At 38.9% G+C, this 15767-nt stretch overlaps 1 protein-coding gene across 3 annotated transcripts in view; it reads right to left on the reverse strand.

Moving 5' to 3' along the window:
* Positions 1–1564: 1564 nt before the first annotated feature.
* LOC121650088 (nck-associated protein 5-like) overlaps positions 1565–15767 on the reverse strand; it is a 97785-nt gene continuing 83582 nt past the window's right edge. Inside the window, exons 12-14 of one of the 3 annotated variants that reach the window (XM_042001376.1) lie at positions 7655–8041; positions 4878–4967; positions 1565–3446 (exon numbers count right to left, since the gene is read on the reverse strand). In XM_042001376.1, the coding sequence (XP_041857310.1) occupies positions 3445–3446; positions 4878–4967; positions 7655–8041 (479 nt within the window). In that variant the 3' untranslated portion in view covers positions 1565–3444. Of the gene's footprint in view, positions 3447–4877; positions 4968–7654; positions 8042–15767 lie in introns of those variants that run through there. The other 2 variants (XM_042001377.1, XM_042001378.1) reach the window with 2 other exon arrangements.

Consider the following 15767-nt stretch of genomic DNA (forward strand, 5'->3'; position numbering starts at 1 on the left):
GTCATGTTGAAGCTGTCAGCTCTTTCCAGTGTATTTTATATGGCTATGACAAGTCTGATATGTAGATTTAGTTGCATTCAAACTTTTTTTTAGTTTGTTTGTTTTCTTTTTTTTCTTAGTTTTTTTTGTTTGTTTTTTAGCTCAGAGGACATTCTGGCAATATGCATTTTGACAAATGTCTACACATGAAAAGCAGGGAGTGGACAGACGTAGGTGTAAAAGGGGAAGCATAGCAAAGCAGCTAAAACTATTCAATTTATTAGAGTGCATTCATTACACCAAAAAACAGTAATATAAAGAACACAGCATACATAATAAAGAGATCAAGTGACTGTGGTGAGATATCTTAGAACTAATGATCAACAAGAACTGACGATAGGAGTGAATCCAGGAAAGCTACTCTAAACTGAAACCAGTACGCTGACATCTGGCACATTCACTGTTTTAATGAAGTCCTTATACATATTTAAAGTGAGGTTTTCTCAGTAAATCCACAGCATCTATCAGAGACAATGAATAATATTTCCCTGAGCTAGTAAAATCATTTCCACTAGGTGCCTTTTTGAACTAAGGTTACATGCAAAAAGAAACAAATAATTATAAAAATCAGTGCTTTGTCTTGATGTCATCACTGTGAAAACATGTAGAAGTGAAAAAAAGCTTCATTTCAACGTGAGATATGTTTGAAAAATGCAACACACACAAAGCAGTGACAGATTATGTTCAACAGCTCCTAAATATCTAACAGAGATGTAAGATTTCTTCATTGTAATAAACTTCTTCATATGATGGATATCAGCTTCATACGTTTCTGTGGTTATAAGTCCAAGGGTGCTTGCATGCAAGTAGATATCAACACCGTGACAATAATAGTAAAGAGGAGTCTTAAATTAGTGAGTGCACACAATAAAGAGTCACATTACTCAGTCAGGTAGAGTTCATCAGCGGCATCCAGTAGTTAGTGCTGTACAGAAGATATTTTACGGATGAAATTATGATATGTACAGTTCAAATCATAAGTTTCTATCTGATGTTCTGCTCAAAAATATATTACTGACTTACTTAGCTTTTCATTAAATCTAGCTTAGAATTAGATCTTTAAATAAACATTTACAAACACGTTCAAACATAGTGGGAAAATGTAAGTAGTCCACTTCTACAACGTTGGCTCTTGAGGATTTCTGTAAAGTTCTTGCATTAGTGATGCTACACTCCATTAGTGACCTCCGCTGGTGCAGTTATGAAGGTCTGGTTAAGAGGTATTTGAAAATCTAAACCTGTATTAATAAATATTTATCTGTCATATATATTGCCAGGCCTAGACGTGGGTTACGGCAAGTGTCTCAAGGGCCACACATGGGGGGTTATGTGGCTGAGCTTTTCACCTGGAGTCAGTGCCGTAAGTCAAGGCCAAATATGGACCAAACAAAACTGCAGATGTGGGCCATAATTGGACCAAACACTTTTTACTGTCTGGGAAATATCTGTAAAACTTGTTGAGCCCACAGTGTGGGTGACGACATTTTGAAAAATCCCAAAAGTTTATAGAGGAAATGTCAACCATCCTCTTGGTGCAAGTATGTGTCATTCATTTGGTCATTAATCTACGGGCACATTCACGCTTGAAATGGAGAGATTTGAATCGGTGGTCTGAGACAGACGTTTGCGATGCGACTACACCGGTAGCTTCAGTGTGCATCAGGTACAGCTGAGCTCCAAAAAAGGAACTTTGTTATCTTTCTTAACATGTCTGCATCGGTAAAATCCATGATTACATTGATTATTACAGTTTATCTCCTCTGTGTCATATTTTTGAAGTGCCTTGAATGCATCGTCACTTTCTTTCAGCGTTTTGTTATTAAAATGGACGGGAGGTGGGTGGCGCAGCGGCAACTAGTCAACGGCAAACATGGAGGTAAGCAAAACAACAGGTGAAGAGGAGATATTCAGCATATTACAGACGGTGAACACTATTAGTAAAAAGGCCTGAAAAAAGGACTGTTTGTGAATGTTGCATTACCTCCACCATTTAACGGAAGCCATGTATTCAGTAGTGTTGGTTTGTTCGTCCATCAGCAAAATAACTTAAAAAGTAGAAGCAGCATTGGAGCAGCAACACCAACACACTGAACACACTTAGAAAGACGGCTGGAACTGTGGTGGAGAGAAGGTGGCTGAACAAACTGGTTTCCATCATGGATAACCCCAACCATCCCCTCCACCACGCACTGGTCAGACAGCGGAGCTCCTTCTCTACCAGACTGAGATGCTCCGCTCCGAAATCTTTCCTGCCTCATTCCACCACTGTTCAATAAGTCAGCTCTGGCAGGCGGGGAAGAGCTGCTTAGACACCAGGTTTAACCTGCTGCTTTTATCCTCTTTTAGCCATTTTATTCTACTTTTTAAATTATATTTTGGTTTGCACATCCTTATTTAAATGCATATACTTCTATAGCCTATTCTTACTTATTCCTTCTTGCTTATTCTCTCTTGCTCTGTCGAGTTGGATATGCTGTACATAGATTTGTATATTTTGCTTATTATCTGGCATAGAGATTTGGATGTTTGAATCTTTTGAATCGGGCAACAAAACAGTAATTGATGATGAACACCATCAAACTATAAATTATGCCTTACTTTTAACATTAGATGGCCACTTTAGTTGTAATAATCACTTTATTATTATCTAAAATCTAGATCTTGTTTTTTAAAAGGTTTGTCATTTACATGCGCCACCCTTTTCACAGTCTGTGCCCCGGTCTAGCCCCCTGATCAAAGATCTCTAGAGCCGCCCCTGTTTACTGGTGCATGAGCCAAAAAACTTGTGGTTTTGCTGTAATTGTTAGAAGAACTCTGTGTAGGAAGATCTGGTGGTTTGCATATGTATGTACAACAAATATTTTTTCCGGTGTATTGATGGTGACCAAATACACGTTACATTATCTGCACATACTGTACATGTATGTGTGCTGGACATTATGTGCAGCTATGATATATTTGGATTACAGGTAGCTCTCACATTGCTGCGTTATTTTGTTAAATAGGAAACTAATTACATGTGTGTTTTGCAAAACTGTTGCTTCACTAAGAGGAAAAACCAGCAGAGGACTTGACCATGTATGTGTGTGTGTGTGTGTGTAAGCGGTACACTTAGAGATTCAGTCTGCTGCTAACGGCTGATGCCAACATGTTGCAAACCTCCAGAATGGCTGCCAGAGGGTTGGCCACTACACCTGAAAGACTTCTCTGTATCTTCACACTACACTGTGCACAGGTGGAAGCCAACGATGCCAAGCTCAGCTGTTGTCAGAGGGTTTCATACTGATGTACAGATACAGTGTTCAAAGAGTTGGATTTTAGGGATCGTCCATATGTTGTAGAGGGATATTATCCCAACCAGTTGCTTCCCTCCTTGCCTCAGGTCAACTCATTCAGCTTCATGTTCTCTGAAATGGAAGATGCAGAGCAGAGTGAGTTCCTGCAGCAAACCAAGACCCCGTTTAAACTGAAAATGAGTGAATAGAAAATATGCAAGAAAAACTTTGAAATGCCTTCATAAAGTTGGAAAATTAAAACCTAAAATCACCTAAAGATGGTAAAAAAAGTCTGGCTGCTTAGATCCAAAATATAAAGAAATCAGAAGTGGATGAAGAGGCAGAAACTACGGAAGCATAGAGCTGTCACCCAAATAAAAAGATTTCATGGAATTATAACGTAAAGTTTGTTGTTGTGAAACGTGTCACATTATAATGTGAAAAGTTTATTTAAAAACGTGAACGTGATACGTTCTGTGGTGAAAACGTGGACTATAAGCCGTATTCATCTTTGTATGGAGAAACTGTGCATGCAGTGGTCAGAGAAATTTACCAAATGGGATAAAATTGTACTTCATCGGAGAGATTTGGTGAAGCTTGGAGGAGAGGGTGATATTGTTGATGATGCACCCTTATGGCAGACAGGACTACGTCTCTGTGTCGGCACCTTATTTCTCCCATTCCCAGCGGTGCATGTAGCCCTTATAACTTTCATTTTTATTTTCAGAAGACAGCCATAAGCGTAATCACTAGCACATGGCATACACATAGTACATTCCATGTAAGACGGATAATGTCTTATTGTACATTTTGTACATTTTGAGTGTGCAGAGAAGTCCTCGCATCCTGTGGCTGGTTCTTAAACCACCATCATCTTTTAAAACCTACTACACACACACACACACACACACATTCTTCCTCGTCACAAATTCCACAGTCAGTGTACTGTAATAAAATATAAACATCACTTGTATCTGGCTACAGATTTGTGTTAGTCACATATTTAGTTTCTACCCCTAAAATAGTTTTCTGCTGAGTGGCGATGGATGTTTAAAGGAGATGGATTTCAAAGCAAAATGTATGTTTCTTCTTTTTTAACAGTAAGAAAAACATATTGTTGCATGTTGATGCAGTTTGAATACATCTGACAGTCCCTACAAAGACTCTACAATAATTACGAGGACTAAACTGCTGAGAATATAACGTAGAGAAAAACATCTTACATTCATTCATGGATAAACATAGCCAAAAAAAAAAAAAAAAGATAAAATCTGTGTGGTGGATCATTTCTTTCCTGTAGCAATGCTTCTTAGTGATAACTCTTGTACTGTTGTAAATTCTGCTTATTTCCTTTTTAATGGAGCCACATTTACAAGGAAATGAGCTGAGTATGTGGGCTGCATCCATGAAAACTTCGCAAAATCTTCTGGCACCTGGGGTACTAGAAGCTCAAGACAAGAGTCAACAATAAAATAAGCTGTTTGGCTCTAGCAGAGAGGCTGGCTACGTTTAAATAAAGATATACATTAAAAGTGTGTGTTTCTGTATGTGTTGACATCTTACAGTTGGCGAGCTGAAGCCTTGTCTGATCTTTCTGTTGGCCTGCTCGTGTTTTCGATTTGATATGAGTCAACATCTTAGGTTCCACCCCACCTAAAAAACAAGATAAAAAGTAGAAAATTAATTTATTCCAGGGTTTTTCCCTCGCCTCTTGAGACTAAAATGTGTTCTGAAGTGGTAAACGACCTAGGTGTCGCTACAGGAGCTGGAGCTAACATGCCAAAGAGTTTGTAGTTTAACTGTTCAACTACTGAACCAGGGAAAACCACACAAATGAAAACAGCGTTTCATTTTTAGAGTTTAGACTGTTAGAATAAGCCAGAATATGAACAATCATGATTTTATTGGTCAGACTGCAGGAGAAATGTATACAGTTGAGCCATGTGAAGACAGACATCTTTGGGTTTAATTTATTTATGTATTTTTTATTTGCATGATCAAGTTAAAACTTGCTTACTTAGTTTTAAATAGACAGCTGCCTGGAAACCACAATATCTGAAACATTCAGTCTCTTTTTAGGGTTTTTGGTGCACAAATCAGTCTTCACATTTTCACACACCTGCACGCGTAGGTACATAGATTAAAAAAAAGTTAATGCATTTAATCAGTTTGCGTTCCAAACAACACGGAACGTTTGTCAGTGTACAGTTTCCGGTACGATTAAAGAGACGCACATGTCAGAGCTTGCTATATCTAGCCAGTTTTCAGACCCAATTAGCGATTCTTTTTTTTAAGCGACTAGCAACAAATCTAGGGACTTCTTCTGGAGATATTGGAGACTGACATGAAAGCACGCAACATGGACTCTTCTCAATGAGCCGCGGTGCTGACTCAGGCCCCTCCCCCGACCAAAAGCGCTCGACAGCCTCGGTCCTTCCCAGCATCAGATCCATCTCCAGACCAGATGTTCACCTCTGCTCCAGGACCAGAATCAAAGCTGCTGGCTGATCCCGCCCTGGCTTACAGTCAGATATTAATGTGTATTAATGAAGAGTCTGGACGAAAACATTTAAAAAGTTAAAAGTTCTGTAACATGTTGTAGACTTATAGTCAGAGAACAGAGCTGCTTGAGTTTACAATATTAATGAGTGTGTCTATTATTCAGTTGTCCACTAAAATACATTTAAATTAGAAAATGTTGCTTTATATATACTTTAATAAGTTTATATATATATATATTTTTATATATATATATTTATGTAAATATATGTGATATTCCCTTACACAGATGAGGTGTGTGGGGCTGAATTTTATTTCATAGTAAAACACAGCGACACGATTTTAAAAAATTGCATAATTTCTGCCACATTTTAAGCATCTTTTGTGCTGATACAAGGACACAAAAATGCTACATGTAAAAGAAAAAAAGCTGTCCGTCCTCCCTTCTCAGATGTGCACTAATAGAATGCATCGGGACTGGTTATGTTATTAGTGCACTATTTCAACAGTAATGGTATAAAAATAAACAAATAAATAAAGAAAAAGTCATTTTCAACCCGTGTTTAAATTTGTTTAAAAAATTATAATCAACTAACAAACATTTCCCTCTGTTAGATAATTATGTTGTGTTGGAAAAACAGCTATTTCTGCCCCTGAGTGTGTCTCTTATTATATATCTTATTATTATAATGAAACAAATGCTGTCCTTGTACATAATTATTTTTTTCGTACATGTGTCTGCATCCTGATTGGGCTTTTAGTGGACGAGGATTAAAAAGGATGTATGTTATGATGTATATGTGTAGCAGTAGAGAATTACATATTTAGTGTCTGATCTACTTTTCATTTGGAGATTGTGTCTTCACAAAGAGCTGAACTATTTAATCTCTGCTTCTATCTGACAGCTTCATGCATGTAGAAGATAAAAAAAATGTATAAATAGTTATATTTGATCATTAGGAAGCAGGTATCAGGTGTCTCTGGCCTAGCATGAATGTGTTGTTTTACTGTTATCTCACACTCTTACCCAGGCATGGGCAACTCTGCCGGGGAGGTTTCCTACACCTGGAGGTTGCCGCAGTCCTGCAGGTTTTAGACGTTTTCCTGCTCCAACACACCTGATTCAAATTCAGTGGCTCCGCTCAACAGCTAGCTTTCAACTTCTGCCCAAACATGTTGACCCATCAATCTAATTCAGATGTGTTGCAGCAGGAAACATCCAAAACCAGCAGGACTGTACTCCATGAGGACTGACTTTGCCCATCTCACACTTGAGTCTAGTTCTGCTGAACCAGAATCAGCCATTACCACCTGATGTGAGACACAAATGCCCTGGTAATGTACATCTGTAAACTTTATTTATATATCACCTTTCAAGCTATAGAATCACAAAGTGCTGCACACACATGTTAAAAACAACAATACAAGACAAATCAAGTAAAAGCTGTTGCAAATAAATGTGTTTTGAGGCAACTGCTAGAAACCTCTGCCACCCTTGGTTTTTAACCTTGTTCGAGGCACCACCAGCAAGCCCTGGTTGCAAGATCTAGGGGACCTGCTGGGAACATACCACCGTAAGAGTTCCCTGATATGAGCTGGTGCTTGACCATTCACGGCCCTATAAGAAAGTACTAGAATATCAAAATGAACTGAACTGTGGAAGAAAGAGGGAGTCACTTAAAAGTAACCTTTTAAAAGAAAGTTCATTATTTTTTATCACTAAATTTCACAAAGACTAAGAGGATTAAGTGAGAGAGCAGAAATGTGTGACTGGTGAAGAGTAGACACTGCTATCATCTTAACTGTAGCACCCTATGATCGTAACTGGAACTGTACCATACCTGGTGGTGGTCTGGGCAGCCTGCTCTGCGTGTCACCCCTACTGGCAGAGGTCATAATGGGTTCAGACGGGGGTTGGATGGGCTGGAGGAAGGCCACAGTGGGGAAAGGCACTGATGGGAGACGGGTCATGGAGGAGTCAGACAGGGAGTTCGGCACCCCTACGTGGCAGCTGTCCTTAAAGCCGGATGGTATTCTCCACCGGGGTAATGGGGAAGGAGACACGTCCTCACTGGAGGAACCAGGGACACTGGGAGGACTGAGGGACTGTTCTGGGGTTGATGAGGATTTGGGGAGGAAGTGCAGAATGGAGGAGAAGAAGGAACAGGATTCTGGGAGAGGAATGGTCCCGATTCCACTGTCCAATGTTCGCATCTTGCAGCCGGAGCCTACGGCACAAGGAGAACAGCTGAAGTGGTTCAGGGTAGCAGGAAGGAAAGGGAGCACAATAGGAATGAAACAACAGGACAACCATGGTTGAAGTGGTGCTACAATAGCTTTAAAACATTGATATTATAGTAGTTATACACTGATGCAAGCTAAGCTAACTTTGTGTCACTGGACAAAATCTGTGAAAATCACTTGCATACTAATGATAACTGCAAATGTGAAACGACAGGAATCATCATTGTTCAGTGATGGCAGCTTTATCAACAGATAATCCTGTTTATTTGGGATATAAGCAGCTGTTCCAGGTATTCTCCTCTTTCAAAGCTAACGTATAGTAGTTTCTTTCCCTGTCAAAAATCTGCAAAGGCCTTTTTTTTGTTATAGCCATATAAAAAAATGGATGTAACAAAAAAGTGCTGTTTCAGTACAATCCAGCTATTTACTGATCACACTAAAGGACCCAAATGATCCAAATTAAGCCCACTTGAACCACTGCCTAGTATAACATATCTTGCTTGATGACTGTATGACTGATTGCATGCACTGGGCACAAAGGGAAAATGAAATGCACATAATGGCTTTTTGTATGGCATGAAATCCAACTAAACTGCTGTGTGTGTTTTATTTGTAATATTACAAACATATCTGTTCAACACATGTTAATGCTGGAACATTTAATTATGCAAAACTTTCACAATCCCATAAAAACAGACCTACAAGTTCTAAAGTTCTGTGACTCCTATATTTATGTTTTGTTTCTTAAAGCATTACACTATGATGTTACACTCAGAGGGTATTTTATCAGCTCCACCTGTTCATCTGCTTTTTAACACAAATATCTAACCAGCCAATCACATGGCAGCAACTCAACACATCTAGTCATGTAGACATGGTAAAGATTACTCGATAACATTAAACTAAGCATTAGAATGAGGAAGAAAGGGGATTTAAGAGACTTTGAACGTGGCATGGTTGTTGGTCTGAGTCATTACTGGGATTTTCACACACAACCATCTCTAGGGTTTACAGAGAACGGTCTGAAGAAGAGAAAATATCCAGTGAGCAGCAGTTGTCTGGACCAGAATGTCGTGTTGATATCCGAAGTCAGGGAGAATGGACAGACTGGTTGGAGATGATAGAAAGACAACGGGAAGTCAAATAAGCACTGGTTCCTACCAACCAAAATGTGCAGAATAACCTCTCTGAACACAATGTGTCCAACCTTTTTTTTTTTCCCAGCCTTGAAGCAGATGGGCTACAGCAGCAGAAGACACAGTGGGTGCCTCCTGTCAGCTAAGAACAGGAAACTGAGGCTACAATTCACACACACTCACCAACACTGGACAATAGAAGATGGAAAAACGTTGCTGGTCTGATGAGTCTCCATTTCAGCTTCACATTCAGATGCTAGACTCAGAATTTGGTGGAAACATCATGAAAACATGGATCCATCCTGCCTTGCACCAACAGTTCAATAGCTGCTGGTGTAATGGTGTGGGGGTTATTTTCTTGACCCACTTTGGGCCCCTTAGTACCAACGTGGCCTGGTTTAACCAGCACAGCCTACCTGAGTATTGTTGCTGACCATGTCCATCCCTTTATGACCACAGTGGAGCATCTTCTGATGCTACTTCCAGCAGGATAATGCACCATGTCACAAAGCTCAGATCATCTCCAGCTGCTTTCTAGAACATGACGATGAGTTCACTGGACTCCAACGGCCTCCACAGCCACCAGATCTCAGTCCAGTAGAGCAGCTTTGGGATGTGGTGGAACGGGAGATTCTCATCATGGATGCAGCCGAGAAACCTGCAGCAGCTGTGTGATGCTGTCATGTCAACATGGAGAAAAACCTCTGAGGAAGGTTTCTACCACCTTGTTCAATCTATGACACCAAGAATTAAGACAGTTTCAAAGGTAAACAGAGGTCCAACCCAGTACTAGCAAGGTGGACCTGATAAAGTGGATGTTAAACGTAATTTCCCTGTCAAATAAATGTTTAAATATCCCCAACTGCCACCTCCATCACCAGCAAAACAAGCTGCATTACATCAGGTTGCCATTGACTATGGAAATAAGAAAACTCTTCCAGAGGCTGCTAAAAGGCAGGCTCGTGTTTTCCTCTGCAGCCTGCAGCAGTAACTTGTGGGCAGTCAGACACTGAAGCCGAGGAAACAGCTGCTCTTCTTTATTAATTACGACAAGCACACATGAGACCTTACAGTCTCCTTCTGGTTCGTACAACCTCATTATCCATACTTATTTTCCCCTATTCTGACAGAAAGCAAAAGCTCTCACATCACAACTTACAGATTTATTGAACTAAGTTTTACAAATGAACCCTTTAAAAGTTACATATGACTGACTTGGTCAACATGGCTTCCGATCTTGTTGAAAACAAGAGCAAATAACTGGCCTGAAGGGAAGCTGAACAGACATTTGTTTGGTTGGTGAGGTTTAAAGTTGGAAGCAAAGAGTTAATGATGTGACTTTGTTTTCCCTGGAAACTGATTGATCAGCTTCAATAAGCCTCTAACACAGATAACAGGGTTGTTTTCCTTAACAAAGAAGATCGATGACAAACCAAACTCAGTCAGCGGCATCTTGATGTCACAGCAGCAATGCTCATGATCCTTTACTTCGTACGTAACTGCAGACAGATCAGAATTATGTGTCGTACTTGTAGGATTTCATTCATTTCAAAGCTTTTCTGAATAAATATAAGAAAGTCAGCTTTATGTATATGGTGTCTTCAGTATAAATGTGAAGCTACGTCCAGACAAAATCAAAGCACAAACACCTGAAGCTCAGTGGAGGAGAGGTGATGATCTGGGCTTGTTTTGCAGCTATAGAACCTGAACTTTTCTTTATACCAAAGTATAGAGAATGCACTCTGATGTCATCAACGCACAGAGCTATAGGATAGATCCTCCATGTTTGGGGAATAATTTATTTTGAATTTCTGAGGAGTTTTTCATCTTTTCAGTTGTGCAGCCTAAAGGGAAAATATCCAGCAGATTTTTATCCTCTCTTTCTGTCTTTGAGGCAGTGCAGTGATAAACACATCCCAGAGAACAGTGGACTTCTGTAGAAACTCTCCAGGTGACAGTTTGAGCTTGACATTATTGTCAATGAAAAGGGGGCCCTGCAGAAAAAGTTTGGGAACCACTGAGCTAGTCAAACAGATGATGAGAGAACAGGGGAGGAGGGTTGGCTGCAGGATTTTAAATGAAACGATGGATGAAACTCCCATGTACAGAACATCATTTCCTCCAATCTCTCCTCTTATTGTTCTTGTAATAAATAAATAAATCTACTTCCTCATATTTTTGTTTGCTTTACTTCTTTATTTGCTTAACCAGAATATATTAAATGAATGATTTAATTCTGTGTATTAAGACACCTCTATTCCTTTCATAAATCCCAGAACATATTTATTATATTAAATTACTTAAATTAATTACAACAAAAAGACTCACATTTTCCCAGTATTAAGTGTAGACCAGGGATCCTCAAAGTCCGGTCCAGGTCGGGACCGCGAGGCACATTAGTCCAGACTCTGCCCAACTTGTGTTTTCAATTACAAAACACTATTACCCTAGGTCCTAAGTCTTGTTCTCGACCGTCTGACACCTAGGCTGTATGGTGACAGCCAACCTGCCTTCTGTCTGTGAAACAGGCAGGAGCATGATATCTATACAAAGGATAGATGCTTTATGGCGGAGCTTCGAACGGCCTCACACGGCAGCCATCTTATCACAGGGTTACTCTCTCGCGGGATCTATTGTTTCTAATGAAAAGTGAGTGAGCTGCACAAACATACATACTCTTATTTCGCTGAAATCTTGACGGATTTTCAAACGGATTGGTTTCTGACTAAACATATTAATGTGGCTGAAATTCTGGATACTTGATCATGTTGAAATTGCAGCTTTTGTCTGTGAAAAATGACTTAAACGTGCAGCATAGCTGTGTTCTACATCAGAAGGCACAGTAAGGGTCATCAGAGCAGCAGAGCGGCTCGTTCAACAGGCATCAGAGAGTTCCAGCCAATCACAGCCCATCCGACTGCTGGAGGTCCTGTACATTGTACGAAAGAGGACCGGGTTTGGAGGATGTCTTTTTGCTCGAGAAGCACTTCGGCTGCACATAGTATGGTGTAGAAAGTCCCCACCATGCTGCTGACATTAGTTGTGTTTTTTAAGCTGAGGCTGCACCACTTTGCCAAGATGACGCTACTTAGCTTCCAGAGAAAAAACACCAGAAGCTCAACAACACAGTCCCATTCACAGGGTTTTAGCCAAGCCATTTTTTAGATTGTTTGTGTGTATATCTCCATGTGAATATCTCCACAACCGTGTAGTTCTCTGTATATTCACTGCACCTATCAGTTTATTATCATATGAAAGTCCATGGTTAAAGCTCTGCTTGAGAACCTTTAGTTATAAGTATGCGTTGTCATAGCTACATCTCTGCCATTTATAACGAATCAAACCTTTTGGAAATCGCAAAAAAATGAGCAAGTTATGGTTTTTATAAAGTTCATGCACCATTAAAATAATGTTATGAGTGCGCCAGCTCCTTGTGGTAAGATGGCCGCCAGCTGCACCGTTCGGCTCCATTGGCCAACAGCAGGGATGAGACATCTAGCCTTTGTATAGATATCTATGGGCAGGAGGACATGAGCAGAGGCTGCTATAAATGACAGGAACCAGTAGCCTATCAGTACACAGGGGATTTGTGACATTAGAACCAATCAGAAGCAGAGTAGTTTGGGCATTTGTAACAATTCCGCTAGCAAAACTTTAAACAAAACCAGAGCTCCGAAAACTTCTGATATGCACGTTCAAGGGAAATGTGTGAAAACTGACTGTTGAATTATATTTAGCTCACAAGGTACACAAAGGAACACAGCTGTCGACTCTTCCAATCGCTGAAACTTTTAAGATGGCATCATCTCATACTACATTATACTATTACTACTATACTATACTAACTATACTATACTATACTATACTATACTATACTATACTATACTATACTATACTATACTACCTGTTGTCTCGATATAAGCAATATCTCATTCCTTTGTTTACCTCAGTGCTACAATCTACCGCCACAACACTACCTACCAGAACTGGAAATGCTCTTACTGGCTTACTGGAAACCCGAAGTTCTATATAACTCGTCCTGCAAAAGTTCAATCAATAAATGTGTTTTTGCAAATTTTTCCAGAACTCTGGCCTTCAAATAGATATGGACCTTTGAAAAATAAGTTTGTGAACCCCTGGTCTATAGCTATGATATGGCTATGAATGTAATGCCTTAGCTCAATATACTGTTTTATTTATTTTATATTTATAATAGGAGTGCCACAAACAAACAAACAAACAAAAAAAAAACAATAAATCTGGACAGAATAAAGAAATAAATGAGAAAATATTTGGACAAAAAATTATATTTTTACATTTTTTTCATTAATTTGTTACATAATTTAATTATTTTATTTTTATTCATTTATTTTTTGCAGTTATTTTCTCAGTTCTTTTCCCTATAAATCTCCTAATTTATTTAACTCTAATCATCCACTGTTACATGTTTCTGAAACTATTTTAGTCAAAATAAGCAAATAAATTGTTGTTCATTCACATTAGACCTTCATCCCCTTGTGATGATTGCATGCAGTCATTCTGATCTGATTATGCAGGGTGCAGTAAAATTAATACTCCCTGTCCAAAATCTAATTACCATTTTGTAGTTTATTATCTAATTACTGTTTTGTAGTAGATTACACAGTTAAAACTGTATTAATATTCTGATTGTTCAGAGACAGCTCACTTCCTCTTCCTCTGTGTCCTGCTTGTGATATTAAAGATGGCATAGCTACTGAAGATGACCATGAGAACCCGATGTTTCTATAAAGGACTCATAGTATGAAATCAAGATGGAACAACATATTTTTTTATTAGACAGAACAATAACATTGATAACTAAACTGATTGCATTTGACTGACAGATGTCCTTAACATTCTCCCACTTTTGACTTGTGAAGGTCGACTGCATCTGAACAGCCTAAGTATCATATTCATCAATCTCTTTATGATTTTTAATCAATAAGCAGTTAAAAAGATCTCTTACTCCTCACTGACTGGACCTCTCCACTGTTCACATGTGACACATGTTATATAATCAACAGATTTTTACTTTTATTTGTACTGTCAAAAGTAATTTTTTCAAACATTAAGTTATTTTTACACACTGAGTTTGATGTATGTGAGAGCCAATTGGTTTTATTTCAGCCTTGTAATACAATGTGAACAACAGATGTAGTTCACCAGCTTAGATCACAGGATTTAGACATTAACACAAATTTTAGCTTTAACATTATGAAATGTACACACATAGACTGTTTGTCATGAACTGCTACTAATTAAGATTTTATTTTTTTATATTTCTTATATATTTTTCCTCCTCTATTTCCCTTTTGTTTTCCAGATTTATTCTTTTTTGGCACTCTTATCATTCCATATAATTCAGCTCACAGCTCGAGCCAAAGTTAATTTTTGCTGTAGTGGCTTGGATGATTGTGCTTCGCTGGTGCAGAGCTGAAATTTTAATGAAGTGATTAACCCCTGAGGGCAGGTGTCCGTCTGTATTAAGCATGTTTGATATTTGCAGCACCTTGCCACCTGACCAATGACATTTCAGCACATCTGTCACCAGTCCTCTACCCGAGTGTGTGAAAATGTTTAATATACTTCTATTTATGATTTTGTAACAGACTGTTTTACACACCCAATTTGTCTGTCTGTTTTTCTCTGGATAAACTGTCCTAGTTCCATCATTTTTCTTATAGATACAGTGGGAAAGTGATCCCAAACTTTTAATGGCATAACAATATTCGCCTCAAAAATATGTTTTCAATTTAAATAGATTTTAGTGGATGACTGAATCAAATAATAGACATTGACATTAATATGGTAAATTCAAGCTCTAGGAATGTCTGAAGAAATGCATTTAATTGCATTTAAATTCAAAATAGTAGATAAAGAAATATACTGCTATACTGAAATATACCTAGCCCAAAAATTAAAAGACCTAAAGTTAAATTGTCATTTAAATTACATTAACTAGCAGCTCTGGCTGTTATATGGTAAGAGTCTAAAACATGTTACAGTACTTTTAACTTTTTAAATGTTTCGTCCACACTCTTCTTCAATAGATTGACGGTAAACCAGGGCGGGATCAGCCAGTGTCGGCTTTACAAGTTTCATTTTCCGTCTGGTCATGGAGCAGAGGTGCTGCTCATTGAGGAGAAGTGAACAGGCTTTCCTGTCAGTTTCCAAAAGTCTCCAGTAGCACCAGAAAAAGTCGCTTCTTTGAAATAGAGTCACTAGATGGATCTCAAAACTCGCTAAATATAGCACTATCAGACAGGTTCCTAAGGCACAGCTGTTATTCAACAACTCTTTCCTCCAGCAGTATGTCTACTACGTGGTATCTGGTCTAGTATATTTTGGGAATTTTGTCTTGTTTGTGTTGCCAGGCCTAATGTGTGTATTGTCCTTACAGAAAACCCTGCTGAAGCCCAGGAGTACATTGTGGATCCCAAACACTGTTGGACTTATTTCACCTCCCTGTCCTCAGCCACGCCGGCATCCATAGCACTCACTAGATCAACCTCAGGAGCTGAAAGATCATTTGTCTGCCCGCTTACCATTCCTA

Source organism: Melanotaenia boesemani, chromosome 12 (genome assembly GCF_017639745.1).
Source record: "Melanotaenia boesemani isolate fMelBoe1 chromosome 12, fMelBoe1.pri, whole genome shotgun sequence".
NCBI lineage: Eukaryota > Metazoa > Chordata > Actinopteri > Atheriniformes > Melanotaeniidae > Melanotaenia > Melanotaenia boesemani.